The sequence below is a fragment of the Rana temporaria genome, chromosome 12 (assembly GCF_905171775.1).
Source record: "Rana temporaria chromosome 12, aRanTem1.1, whole genome shotgun sequence".
Lineage (NCBI taxonomy): Eukaryota > Metazoa > Chordata > Amphibia > Anura > Ranidae > Rana > Rana temporaria.
Window position 1 is genome coordinate 127,551,463 of NC_053500.1, and position 14,770 is coordinate 127,566,232.

General features: G+C 43.4%; 1 protein-coding gene across 1 annotated transcript in view; it reads right to left on the reverse strand.

The window, feature by feature from the left end:
• The window catches only part of NFS1 (NFS1 cysteine desulfurase), a 25,883-nt gene continuing 11,113 nt past the window's right edge, over positions 1–14,770 (reverse strand). Inside the window, exons 7-13 of the mRNA XM_040330619.1 lie at positions 12,173–12,307; positions 10,825–10,982; positions 6,335–6,440; positions 5,064–5,145; positions 2,391–2,474; positions 891–980; positions 1–242 (exon numbers count right to left, since the gene is read on the reverse strand). Of these exons, the coding sequence (XP_040186553.1) occupies positions 179–242; positions 891–980; positions 2,391–2,474; positions 5,064–5,145; positions 6,335–6,440; positions 10,825–10,982; positions 12,173–12,307 (719 nt within the window). The 3' untranslated portion in view covers positions 1–178. The remainder of the gene's footprint in view (positions 243–890; positions 981–2,390; positions 2,475–5,063; positions 5,146–6,334; positions 6,441–10,824; positions 10,983–12,172; positions 12,308–14,770) is intronic.

Genomic DNA, 14,770 nt, shown 5'->3' on the forward strand with positions numbered 1-14,770 from the left:
TCCTTTTAACGCGCATTTAAATAAATGAGGGTAGAGGGACAAGACTACACAAGTGTTTGACAGACCCCTCAGCTAGCAGGGGCGTTGGCAGCTATAGAAGTATCTAACTGTGTAACAGAAGCCAATAGACTAACAAATAGAACGTGTTCTGATGTTCAATCTTGAGTACCCGGCATCCTCAGTGCTGGGTCCATTGGATGCTTTTCAGATCGATCCCATCTTGCACCATCTCCCACAGTGGGCTGCAAAGAACACATATTGATTAAAGATGATGATAGGACCCACATATTAGACATTTATTAGGCTCAAAGCCTAACTCTTGAGAGTGGCGATGAGCCAAACAGCTCTGGGTTCAGGTCAGTAGGGGATCGCCAAACTTCAAAAGAAGTTCAGATGGCAAATCCCATCAAAATCATTAGGAGCCGAATCTGTCAAATTAAATATGACAATTTTCTGGGCTGTAAAAATATAGCATGAGAGTGTGTGCACTACCCTGGGGAACACCCATCAATGAACAAGTTGTCTTGCATACAAAACGGCAAAGAATGGTCAGCCAACAAACACAAAACTACGTGGTTTTTCAGCTCTTTAGCACCACCTTTTGGGCAACTTTTGCTAATGTTGTGTTATGGTGAGCAGTGCTTCTGAGCATGCACGTTTGTACTTTGGATTTTTTTCCCGAAGCACTTGTGTACACACGATCGGATAATTCGACATCAAACATTTGTTGTCGGAAAATTTGTCCGATGGATCATACAAATGGTCGGATTTTCCAACAACAGCCTGTCACCACACAATTCCGGTCGGATAATCCGATCGTGTGTACCGGCCTTTACTCTATTCATACAAAATGTAGAAAAAGGCCTGGTTCCTCTCAATGTTCGATGTACCTCATTTCTCTGAGCCGTTTCACCTCCTGGATGCATTTCCCAACAGTAAAGTCAACTTCTTCCTCTGTTGTGAATCTTCCAATACCAAACCTAAATGATAATAGATAAAAAAAACACATAAAAAAAAAAAAAAACTACCTTCCAATCAAACTGAATTTTTTTTTTGTAATTTAAAAGAATGAAAATGTTAGCAGACAACTCTATACCCTGCCAGTATGGCGTAATAGTGGTCAGTTCTAATGGGCTTAAACCACTTCCCGCCCAGCCTACAGCAAAATGATGGCCGGGCGGTGGTTCAGTTATCCTCATATGACGTCCAGCAGGATAACAGCCGCCTTGTGCCCGTGGGGGCGCGCTTTGCAACGATCGGTGGTGCGGTGTGTCAGTCTGACACGGCTACAGCAATCTCGATCTGACGGAGACTTTTTACCACTTGATCAGCTGTGTCCAATCATGGCTGATCACGATGTAAACAGGAAAAGCCGTTGATCGGCTTTTCCTCACTCGCGTCTGACAGACGCGAGTAGAGGAGAGCCGATCGGCTGCTCTCCTGACAGGGGAGGGGGGGGTCTGTGCTGATTGTCAAGCCCGCCAAGGACCATCAGGATGGCGATCCACACTGGACCACAAGGTATGCCCCCCCCCCCCCCCAGGATATGCAAATCTGTGCCCAAGCAGCTGCCAATCATTGCCCACTCAGAATGCCTACCACTGACAGTGCCACCAGGGATGCCTATCACTGCCGCATATCATTGCCACGTATCAATGCCCATCAGCGCCACAAATAAGTACCCATCTTTGCATCCTTTCAGTGCCCACCAGTGCCACCATGAGTGCCCATCAGTGCCACCTATCAATGTCCATCAGTGCTGCATATCAGTGCCACCTATCAGTGCTGCATATCAGTGCCCGTTCATTGGTGCCACTTTATCAGTGAAGGAGAAGCCTTACTTAATTTACAAAATTTGATAAGCAAAAATAAAACTTTTTTCTTCAAAATTTTCTGTCTTTTTTACTTGTTTAGCAAAAAATACAAACCGCAGAGGTGATCAAATACCACCAAAAGAAAGCTCTATTTGTGGAAACAAAATGATTAAAATCTGTTTGGGTACAGTGTAGCATGACTGCGCAATTGTCATTTAAACAGCGACAGCGCTGAAAGCTGAATATTGGCTTGGGCAGGAAGGGGGGAAAGTGCCAGGTACTGAAGTGGTTAAACACTTCCTAGAAGTGTCAAAGCTTGCCACTTCTATATATACACTCCTATTGGTTCATTAAAATGGGCTGCCCCCAACAGGCCTATATGAACATGCAGGAAGTGCTGGAGCTTTGCCAACCAGAATGGCTCGCTACAGATGTGTGGGCACCTTGATATCTTCAATTTGTTCCCGTTGTTGAAAGTCCCCCCCCCCCCCTTCTTAGGCACTACTACAATGTTGGATTTAACACTCTCCTGGTCTAAAATATACATCTCCATAAACAGCAGCTCTCACAACCAACCTGATAGAGGAGTGAGCCAGGTCCTCATCTGCTCCTATAGCCCTCAAGACATAAGATGGCTCAAGTGATGCCGAAGTGCAAGCGCTAGAGGTGAGCAGAAACAAAAAGGTTAAAGTGCAAGTTCCACAATTTCAGTAAAGTCTACCTAGACCACAAACATCTGGTATGAGGACGTCAGTTACTATTCCTCTTACTGTAAATTATCTTATATAGAGCATAAAAGCTTTTGACTTTGTTGCAAGAATATTGCTGCCCTTGGGTGCTGCACAAAGCCATAATAATGCCCATACACACACACACACACACACACACACACACGTATTTGCTACTTATTCAGTGATGGCATCCATACACCTTTATGAAATATGGAAGAGGATTGCAAATACCTGATAATGTATGTGTGATACAGTGAAACCTCGGATTGCGAGTAACGCAATACGTTTGCGTTTCGCAAAACGAGCCCTGCATTTTAAAAAATCGTGACTCGGTTTGCGAGTGTTTCGCAAAACGAGCAGGATTCAAGCCACAGTGGTGTGCAGTAACACGTTTGGCCTAAGGGGGGGGGGGGGGGGGGGGGGCGCCAGAGCCGAGCAGAAATGCCAAGAAAAACTCTGTTCCCAAGCCTTTCCGAGTTCAGCCAAACCGGTCCTCGGGCCTTTCGAATGTTTCCGAGGCTCTCTGGAGCACCCCCCCACCCACCTCAGGCCACATGCGGTATTGCATGCCATTGAAGTCAATGCGGAACAAATTATTTTAGTTTCCATTGACTTCTATGGAGAAACTCGCTTTGATATGTGAGTGCTTTGGATTACGAGCATTCTTCTGGAACGGATTATGCTTGTAATGCAAGGTGCCACTGTATTAGATTAATAAGGTAATTGACTTTCTTAAAAAAGAACAGCAGAGAGTGCCAGACTAAGTACGGTAGTATGAGCATGGTATTTATTAGAATGCAATTGTCAACTCACTTTTAGATGTGAAAAAACAATGTCACCATGATATAGATCACTGTGTAGGGCAACAAGGTGGATGGCCAGGATGCTGCGGTGGTGGCCACCAGCAGGATCAGATGCCGCTGTTGGATGAACCAGGTAATGCAGAGAGCCAGGCTGGAACTCAAAGGGGCACTGCACCGGAAGGGACGTCTGATCTTGCAGGTGACCACAGCAGCATCCTGACCATCTAAAAAAGTGAGTTGCCAATTGCCTTTTAATGAATACTGTGCCCATATTACTGCACTTGGACTGACACTCTCTGCTGTTGTTTTTTTTTTTCCCAGACGTAGTTCACTCTAAGGCCCCTTTCACACTGGGGCAGTTTGCAGGCGCTATTGCGCTAAAAATAGTGCCAGCAAACTGACCCTAAACAGCAGATGCCGTTTCTCCAGTGTGAAAGCACTAGCAGGACCGTTCCAAAAGTCCTGCTAGCAGCATCTTTGGAGCGGTGCGTTTACTGCTTCTCCACAGCTCATTCCACTGAAAGCAATGGGAAACTGTGGCTATACTGCCGGCAATGCGGCTCTGCAGACTAACCCTTTTTTGCCTGCTAGCGGGGGTTAAAACTGCACCGCTAGCACCCGAATACCGCCGCAATTCCGACGGTATAGCGGCACTATACCGCCACCGCACCCCCCCCACCCCAGTGTGAAAGGGGCCTTATGAAAAGCCGCTGTTGGTGTGGCGCAGGATACAGACTTTATGGACTCATTTACAGGAACCTTATTGGGGTTAACAAGATATTTTTTTTATTTCACTACAGCTTTTTCATAGTTTCTGCTTTTCCCTTGTTCACCAGTTTATAAGTGGGAAGCTCCCATCTTATACTAATTCAAAAAACTTGCGCTAAGGTGCTAATGTGTCAATGGAAGACTGCAGCTGCAGCACAAAAGGTGCTAAAACCTTAACTATAACAAAGAAATATGAAGCAGAGCTAGCAGCCAATACTAAACAATGAATATCCTAGTGCACAATATAAAGACATTTGTGACAAAAAAACAATGTAACAATATGTGAAGTGCTACAGTGCCTTGTTATTCAGTGAATGTTACATTGTTTATTTTTTGTCACAAATGTATTTATGCATCATGTACCCAGCACTAGGATATTCATTGTTTAGTATTGGCTGCTAGCGCTGCTTCATTTTTGTTTATTAGCTCCTATCTTATGCCATTTGCTTGTCTTATTTAATTTACTTTCTTTAGCTCTGAAAGAAGGGGAGTAGATTGCGATCACCGCCCCCCCCAAATGCATTGGTTGTTTTATATGATCTTATCAATCACTAAAGCGGTTTGGACTTTTTTTTTTTACCAGTGGAAGCCCGTCCATACCAGACGCCGCCCCCCAAATCCATACGCCTGGCCCCTAATCTACATGCTGGGCACCGGATGCATGGATTTCAATTTTTATCAAATTTTTTAAGCACACGATTAGAGCCCGAGGCTTCAATTGGATAAAAAAAAAAAAAAAGGTGGGCTCGGGCCGCAGAGCACTGCGTCCTGAGCCCACCCCATCAGTTGCGTTACAATAGCAAATATTCCCTATTGTCTTCCTGATTCTCCTCCCGGCCAATCAGGAAATGGGTCCTCAGTCCTGATTGACCAGGGAGTCTTCAGGCACCGCCCCAAAATATTGAGCGCCAGCTGCCATAGAAAAAGCATGCTTTGTACTATCATACCTTCCAGAAGAGAGTGCAACGTCTTTTAATGCCATCAACAAACTCTCCCCCTCCACATAGGCAAAAGAAAGGTTTACACAGCCTGAAAAAAAAAAGTAAGAAGATTAGACTTTTATAAGCTATGCAGAGATTTGTAAAATAGTAATGCATTCAAAAGAACCTTTGCTTTGTCAACGTGGGAAAAAAAAAAAAAGGCAGGTTCAGATTAATGGCAGCCTTTGTGGTGCTTCTACTTACCTTCTCTCTCTCACCTGTGGCTTTGTCCACACTTGAAGAAAAGACGACCTGTGTAAGCGCAGGATTGAGGTGGCGCTGGGTCTAAAAGGTAACTTACCAATCACCAGCGCTGTCATGCGGGGGGGGAGGAAAAAAAAAACACAATCCCCATACTTGAAATATTAAAGTGGAGTTCCACCCAGATCGACGGAGCGATCCCTGCTAAGCAAAGCGGAGACCGTACAGAAGAAGAGGGCCAAGGCACAGAGCAGGCAAGTATAAAATGTTTGTTATTTAACCTCTTCGCGCTGAGCGCGTGCAAGTATGCGGTCTCTAGTCGGCTGGGCCTCAGCGCCGAGCAGCCACATATTTGCGCACAATAGTGCCGATAGAGCTGTCCAAAAGTGGCGCCCCCGCCACAGTTACTGGTAGCAATCGGGAGGCTTTCCAAACATGTGACCGCCTTGACAGCCAATCACGGCAGTCACATAAGCCTCCCGACATTCTAAAGCACTTAAAGCGGAGGTTCACCCTAAAAGAACTATGTACCATCCCATCCAGCATACTTGCGTCAGCTACAGTATGCTTTTTTTTTTTTTGCGCTGTATTTACCGTTTAATCGTTCGGTTTCTTTTCAGAAGAGGGGAAGATGATTGACGTGCGGCTAAGGCACGTCACGCGTTCCGAAAAAAGACGAAATAAGACTCGGCTGTATACGGCGCCTGCGCAGTCAGCTCCTAGTCTGTGCGCAGGCGCCGTGAAGAGCCGAGTCCTAGTCCAGCTATTTTCGGAACGCGTGACGCGCCATAGCCGGACGTCAATCATGTTCTCCTCTTCATAGGAACGCCTACTCCCCGTGGGAGTCTGAAAAGAAACCGAACGATTAAACGGTAAATATAGCGCAAAAAAAAAAAAAGCATACTGTAGCTGACGCAAGTATTCTGGATGTTTTTTAGGGTGAACCTCCGCTTTAAAGGGACGTAAGTAACCAGCTGTAGTGGCTTTAAGAAAAAAATATATATAAATGAATCTTTAATATTGTATCACTTCAATACCTGGGTAACGCTGCTCAGGGTCTCCATTCAACACAACATCAGGAATATTCCGCATTACATTATTGATCAAACGATCTGCTAGGTAGCTGATTCTTTCGTGGTCGTACTGAAAGTGAAAATAAATACAAAAATAAATTATATAATATATATATATATATATATATATATATATATATATATATATATATATATATATATATATATATATATATATATATATATATATATATATATATATATATATATATATATATATATATATTTATATATATATATTTATTTATTATATTATATAAATATAAAAACACTCTTAATAAATTCCCTAATTTATTGCATGTTTGTAAGAGCTACTGAACTTTTTATAATACAATACACTGAATCGGGAAGATATTTTAGAATAGATGCCCATCAGCGGAAAAAAAAGTAAAGCCAAAATGGGATTAGTTAGCGTTAACTTTTTGTCACCAGAGGTCAATAAAGACTAGATAGGTTAACAGGAAAAAAAAATGGACAGACTTGATGTACCAATGTCTTTTTCTCCCGTCATTTTTCTAGGTCTCTATGCCTAAATTTAGCGAAGCCAGCTTGCGCCAGTTTACTTGACAATAAAATGTGCGTTATAACATTATGCTTAATTTTTAACCACTTGCTTACTGGGCACTTAAACCCCCCTCCTGCCCAGACCAATTTTCAGAGCTGTCGCACTTTGAATGACAATTGCGCGGTTATACAACACTGTACCCAAAAGACATTTTTTTTATCATTTTTTCCCCCACAAATAGAGCTTTCTTTTTGGTGGCATTTGATCACCTCTGCGTTTTTTATTAAAAACAAAAAAACGTAAAAGACCGATTTAAAAAAAATATATATATTTTTTCATATTTTCTTATAAAATTTTGCAAACAGGTAATTTTTCTGCTTCATTGATGTACGCTGATGAGGCTGCACTGGTGGGCACTGAGAGGCGGCACCAATAGGTGGCATTACTAGGTGCCACTGATTGGCACCACTGGTGGGCATTGATAGGTGGCACAACTGCCTCTTACTCTTCGGGACCGATGTCCCTTGTACACAAGCCGGTGATTAGCTTTTTTTTCTCCTCACGCTGACAGCGAGGAGAAAACAAGAACGATTACCAATCCTTTGTTTACATCATGTGATCAGCTGTCATTGGCTGACAGCTGATCACATGGTAAGGGGCCGGGACGGATCTGTGATCACCCAAGTCTCAGTGATCACATCGCGCGTGTGTTGCGCGTGCAAAGGGGAGGACGTCCATTGACGTCCTCCCGGATTTTTAAGTCCACGCTGTAGCTGTCATTCGATTCGAGCGCGGGCCTCTAGTGGTTAAAATACGTTACTTTTTTTATTTTATTTTTTCGGAACATCAGGCTTTAATTAAAATGTAATTTTATTTAGAGCCTTTATTTAAAAACTCTGTTCTGTTTTTTGATACTTTGATATACATGCATTGTCTTCTAATGAAGTTATTATTTTTGTAATACTGGACACTTATGCCCCGTACACACAAATCGGAATTTCCGATGGCCTAAAATCCGATGGAATTTTCTGTAGGAATTCCGTTCAAGCTGTCTTGCAGACCAAATTCCCACCGTCCAAAACGTGGTGACGTAAAACACTACGACGAGCCAAGAAAAATTAAGTTAAATGCTTCCGAGAATGCGTCGATTCTGAGCATGCGTGGGTTTTTTTCTCCGTTGGAGTTGCACACAGATGATAGGAATTTCCTATCGTCTTTTTTTTCCCGTCGGAAAAAAATAAAACATGTTCTATTTCTAAACACAGATGTGAAAAAGTCAGATGGAGCCCACACACAATCGGAAATTCCGATCGTGTGTACACGGCATTACAGTATATAAAAAAAAATGGGTGGCATTGTTCCTCTGTAGGTTTTTTTTTTAATCAAAGCCTTCAGTCTGCATTTGATAAAAATCACACGATTGGGATCTGCTCCACGCAAAGCGTCAGCTACCAGTCTCAATAAGAAGGTCTTCCCAGCAGGGGACATCAGCATCGTGCTCGGGGACATTCATTTATAGATTGCAGGTAGGAAGAGGATAAATCCTGCAGATAAGAATCTATAGACCCAGCACCCAGTTTTCAAGTGTTCTATCACATCCTTGGACTCTTTCATAATTCTAAAGTTTCCACTATAAAAGACCTGCTTGAATATGCACAAGGAATCCTCATCTACATTGTTTAGAGAAGTCACCAGGGCAGAGGGAGTTGCATACACATACCGTGGGGGAAAAAAGTATTTGATCCCCTGCAGATTATGCAAGTTTGACCACTTAAAGAAATTAAGGGTCTAGAATTGTTATCATAGGTGTATTTTAAATGACAGAGACAGAATATCAACCAAAAGCAAGAAAAACACATAATACAATTGTTATACATTGAGTGGCAGTTCAGTGAGTAAAATAAGTATTTGATCCCCAAGCAAAACATGACTTGGTGCAGAAACCCTTGTTGGCAAGCACAGAGGTAAGATGTTTCTTGTAGTTGGTTACCAGGTTTGCACACATCTCGGGAGGGATTTTGGTCCACTCTTCTTTACAGATCTTTAAATGCTTAAAGGTTTCTTGGCAACTCAAAGTTTTAGCTCCCTATATACATTTTCTATAGGATTAAAGGAACACTAAAGGTTCGTTTTTTATTAGATCAATTGATTGCTGTAAGCTAGAGCATTTAAATATCACTTACCTCGTTTTTCCTTTTGACCTCCAAAATATAGTAATCCAGGTTTGAAAATGCCATTTCCTGTCTCTCCTCTTCTTGCTTTCCACCAGCATCTGAGCCGTTTTGCATGGTGGAAAGCAGAATGCGCTCACCCCCTCCCTATGACTACAGCCCTGCGTGAAGATGCTCTCTTATCCCTCACAGGCATGGAGGCTAAGCCTAATGGGAACTGTAGTTCCCATTAGGCCGTGATGTAGCAAGAATGAATGTGCACCGCAAACCAGGAAGTCAGTGAGAATAATGATTCAGGAGTGACGGAGGTGAAACAGCTCAATTTCAACAGGTATCAAACTAGTTATAATGCAAAGCATTACTTTTTACTATATCAGCTACTGTCAGACTTTAATTTAAGAGGAAAATATTTTTGTCTTTACAACCCCTTTAAGGTCTGCAGACTGGCTAGGTCTATGACCTTAATGTGCTTCCTTTAAGCCACGCCTTTGCGGTATTGTTTCGGGTCATTGCCATGCTGGAAGCCCCTTCCACAACCCATCTTCAGTGTTCTGGCTGAGGGAAGAAGGTTCTCGCTCATCCAAGATTTTACAATACATGGACCATTGGCCCCTCAATGCGGCAAAGTTGGCCTGTACCTTTAGCAAAGAAACAGCGCCAAAGCATAATCTTTTCCCCTCCGTGTTTGACTGTAGGGATGATGTTCTTAGGGTCATAGTGAGCATTTTTCTTCTTCCAAACACGGCGAGTTGAGTTAAAGCCAAAGGGCTACATTTTGGTCTCATCTGACCACAGCACTTTCTCCCAATCCTTCTCTGAATCATTTAGATGTTCATTGCAAACTTCATATGGGCTGTACATGTGCCTTCTTGAGAAAGGGGACCTTGTGGGTGCTGCAGGATTTCAATCCATGGTGGCTTATTTGGTTTCCAATGGTTTGTTTGGTGACTGTGGTTCCGACTGCCTTGAGATCATTCACAAGCTTCTCCCGTGTAGTTCTGGGCTGATCCCTCACTTTTCTCATGATCATCCTCACCCCATGAGGCCAAATCTTGCATGGAGTTCCAGACAGAGGGCCACTGATGGTTATTTTGTATTTCTTTAATTTGCGAATGATCACTCCAACAATTGTCACCTTCTTACCAAGCTTCTTCCTGATGGTCTTGTAACCCATTCCAGCCTTGCTCAGGTCTACAATCTTGTCCCTCATGTCTATTGACAGCTCTTTGGTGTTGCCCATGATGGCGAGGTTTGAATGGAAGAAAGATTCTGTGGACAGGTGTCTTTTATACACATAATGAGTTGTCGTTAGGAGAACCTTCTTACATTGACAGGACTAATCTGTGTACCACATGAGCACCTACTGTAGCCAGTCTGTGGGGGCCACAATTATTGTTGGTTAGTGGGGGGATCAAATTCTTATTTTACTCACTGAACTGCAACTAATTTTATAACATTTGCATCTATTTCTTTTTCCGGTCTCTATAATTTAAAATACACCTGATAAATATAAATAATTATAGACTCTTCACTTCTTTGTAAGTGGGCAACATTACACAATCTGCAAGGGATCAAATACTTATTTTCCCCAACTGTATAAGCAGCCCTTCTGATCTCAGTGCACAGTTCAGGCACGCCTGCTATAACATCCCAAAATAAAAATGCATTCATAAAAAAATCTGATGGGTTTGTCCTAAGCCAATATGAGTCAGACTCCAATTACCACCATGCACAAGAGATCTGCAATCCTATTTCATCATATAAAGCAGACCATTTACCTCCAACTCCTGCTGAGATATCTCACAGGCTGCCCCAAATCCCACAGTCAGTGGAGTTGGAACTGTACCAGATCTCAGGCCCCTCTCCTGACCTCCACCGCTCATCAAGGCCTCCACTCGTACTCTAGGTCGCCGGCGAACATAAATTGCTCCTACACCTAAAAAAAAAAAAAAAAAAAAAATGGGAAGAAGGATAAACAGCTGATGGTAACCACCCAAGACCAGAAGACCATTGGTAACCACCCAAGACAGTTTGACACCCACTAAAGGTGGCAAATGTGGCAGCGGAGGGGAAGTGAGGAGGCAGACAAGCGGAGCTTGGGTCGATCTTCGATTTAAGTAACACTTACAGGTCTTTTCCCTCCCCCAGCCTGTAACTGGACAGTAGTAAAAAAAATGTAACAGACTGGCAAGCTCAAATCTCTGCTTCCTCCGTAAACACATATACATACATACATACGAGAGTAAAGGCCGAGTTTTTCAGCCCTTTTTTTAGGGCTGAAAATACCCCCCCTCGGCTTATACTCGAGTCACTGTACCTACATTCTTGACAGGCATCCATTTTATTTATTTTTTAAAAAGTCGCGGCTTTTTCCTGGCGTTCCGTGGTAGGCATTTGACACTGTGTTACGCCTATCATGGAGGTCCTCTCATCCTTGGACAGTTTCCCAGCAGACACTTTGTTCAGTGTTCCGCCAATCACGGACGTCCTCTTGTCCGAGGTTGAAAGAATGTCCATGATTGGCGGAACACTGAACACAGTGTCCGCTGGGAAACCGAATCCGAGGATGAGAGGACCTCCGTGATAGGCGGAACACAGTGTCAAATACCTACTATGGAAAGGAACGCCAGGAGGAAGAAGGCACGACTTTTTAAAAAATGGACGCCTGTCAAGAATTCAGGTACTTGGGCAGAGTGAGACTGAAATGGGCACAGTGAGCACCATATGGCACAGTGAGACTGCAATGGGCATTGTTGACCCTCTTTTCCTCTTACAGTAGCTGCTGCATTCTCACCCTAGGCTTATACTGGAGTCAATACGTTTTCCCATTTTTTTGGTGGGAAAATTAGGTACCTCGGCTTATACTCGAGTATACAGACACACACTGTGTGTGTGTATATATTATATATATATATATATATATATATATATATATATATATATATATATATATATATATATATATATATATACACACACACACACACACACACACACACACACACACACACACACACAATTATTCAAATAGCTTATTTTAGAAAACTGAATTAAACATAAAAAAAACTAAAAATAAAAAATAAAAAAAGTGTACAAAAAAAAAGTAAGGAAGAAAGAAAAGATTACCTTTTGGGCCATAGATTTTATGACCACTTATGCTCATCAGATCAATCTTCATTTGGTTCACATTCATTGGAATCTTCCCGACAGCCTGTGCTGCATCAGTGTGAAAGAAGACCTTTCTAGAATTGCAAATGTGTGCTGGAGACAGAACAGAGAAGGGAAACATTGAATACATTTGATAATATAGCAAAGCTTGGGTACAATGACTTACGCCCGTTAAAAAGGAACACTAAACAATTACAAAGAGTTCAGTAAAAAATATATTTAAAAGCAGGAAGAGAACAAAGCTGGTAAGGGACACAGTCAGGAGAGGACTGGGGAGGCACGCCTGAGAGGACTGGGAGAGTGCAGTCTGGGATTGGTGCAGAGCCAGTGGAGTGGACTGTTGTGGCATGGGTAGTGGAGAGAGGCAGCTGCAGCCAGGAGGGCTGGCATGGCCTGAAGATGTGGTGCTGGGAGCAGTAGCCACGTGGACAGCTAGCACTAGGACTACCTACATATTTTTCTACACAAAAGGGGCCTGCAAAGGACATTCACCATAGGTCTGGCTGAGCCAGTGTCAGGCCTTAAATATAGTGTTTGCTGGTCCGGGGAGTGCCAGCAAGTGATGTACTGGAGGTGTTGAGGCGAGATAGTCTGCAAGCAAGTGATGGGCTTGAAAGAAGAAAAGGAAGTGTATATACTGGAGTTGTATAAAGTCTCAAGTCCCTGAATTGTTCCCAATCATCTGCAGTCCAAGGACCCCGCCTGTGGAATGCACTACCAACCACCATCCGACTGGAGTCGGACCTCTTGGCCTTCAGGAGAAAGATTAAAACCCATCTCTTCTGAGGTCAAGGGGTTCCTTACCCATGAAATGGATACAGCGCCCAGAGGCGATTCAGTTTGCATGTGTTGCGCTTTACAAGTCTCTCTCTCTCTCTCTCTGGGCATCTCAAATACCCATCCAAGTTCATTCCCCTCAATAAAAATACAAAGTCCAAAGACTGGTTTTCTGCCTGAGGGTGAATGAGAACTGTGTGCCTGGCTGGGCAGGGTGACAGACGTCCCACAACACTCAGCAGCCATCAAGAGCATGGGTCTGCAAACTACGGCCCTCCAGTTGTTCAGGAACTACAATTCCCATCATGCCTAGTGATGTCTCTGAATGTCAGAGTTTTACAATGCCTCATGGGATGTGTAGTTCCACAACAGCTGGAGGGCCGTAGTTTGAGGATCCCTGCTCAAGAGGGTACCGCTACGAAAAAGATGAGACTAGCCACAGTATTAAGTCTGTATCTCCCGGATGGGTCGAAGCGAAAGAGCACAACTGCTGCTCCAAAAATGATAAATGTGCAATTGTTTAAAAAAAAAAAAAAAAATATCAAAAAGGGGAAAAATTTATAAAGAACCACGCAGGGACGTGGGGACCTTTGAGGACGATCAGTGGGAGGGAGCTTTACAGGCAGTACAGGGGTGTTCACTTAACACTGCACAACGTCTATCACAATTGTTTATTCTGATGAGGGTACATTACACGCCTGCAAGATTGTTTAGAATGGGCTTGGGGGAAGATGATATCTGTCCCAGGTGTGCACGAGACCATGGGGACCTCATTCATTTGATGTGGAGGTGCCCCAAGTTACACCTGTACTGGAGTGGGGTTCTTAACACTCTGTCCACGGTGTTCTAGGCCACGGTCCCTCGGGACCCAAAGGTCTGCGTCCTGGGCGTCGTGGACGATATACCACTTGAGGACAATCCTAAACAGGCCATAGGGCCCTCTTTCAGGCCCGTAAACTCATTCTTCATCATTGGAAGGCGTCTGAGCCTCCCAAGATCAACGAATGGATAACACAGATGGGAGCTACGCTGCGCATGGAGAAATATATTTACCAGCACAGGGGCCGGCGGGGGAAGTTTGATCTCCTGTGGGCTCCATGGTTGGATACCCATGGGTTGGCTCCTCTTGAACTGGTTCTGGAGAGACTATTAGTTTAGACACAGACGTGGGCGGCGGAAGCACAGTACCGGAGTGGTGGATAGAGCTCAGCTGGGGCCTGGTGGGTGATGTGTATACTGATGCCAACTGTATTGAATGCGGGAGGGACCTTTTTGGTTTGTTATATACTATACTAATATTTTCTGGAATGACAGATCTAGTTTTGTATAAATACCCTGTACCTGTGATTGTTGCCATATGTGTCAATAAACATTATTTTTGATAAAAAATAAAGAACCACGCATGATGCGAAGCCACAAGAGAGACGCTATGGGCGGTTGAACCGTGAGCAAGTCTCGCTGCCTAGTGTTGGCGGAGTCTGAAGTGGAAAAAAAAAAAATAAAAAAAATAAAAAAAAAAAAGAAGAAGAGGGTACCGCTACATATGTAATAAATAAAATGTTAAAAAAAGGATTAGGAGGGAGAAGCAGCACAAGGAGCCAATCAGCTTTACTGCAATGCAAGGAGAATGATGATGTGAAGAGAAAGCAAGCCGACAATGAGAACAGCATATTAGTGGGCCGTTTTTCCCTTTACTGTCCAGTCAAAAGTTGGGGTGCAGAGAGGACCTGTTAGCAAAAGTGAAACTGCATTAGAGAACGATCAGGTCCCCTCCTGACT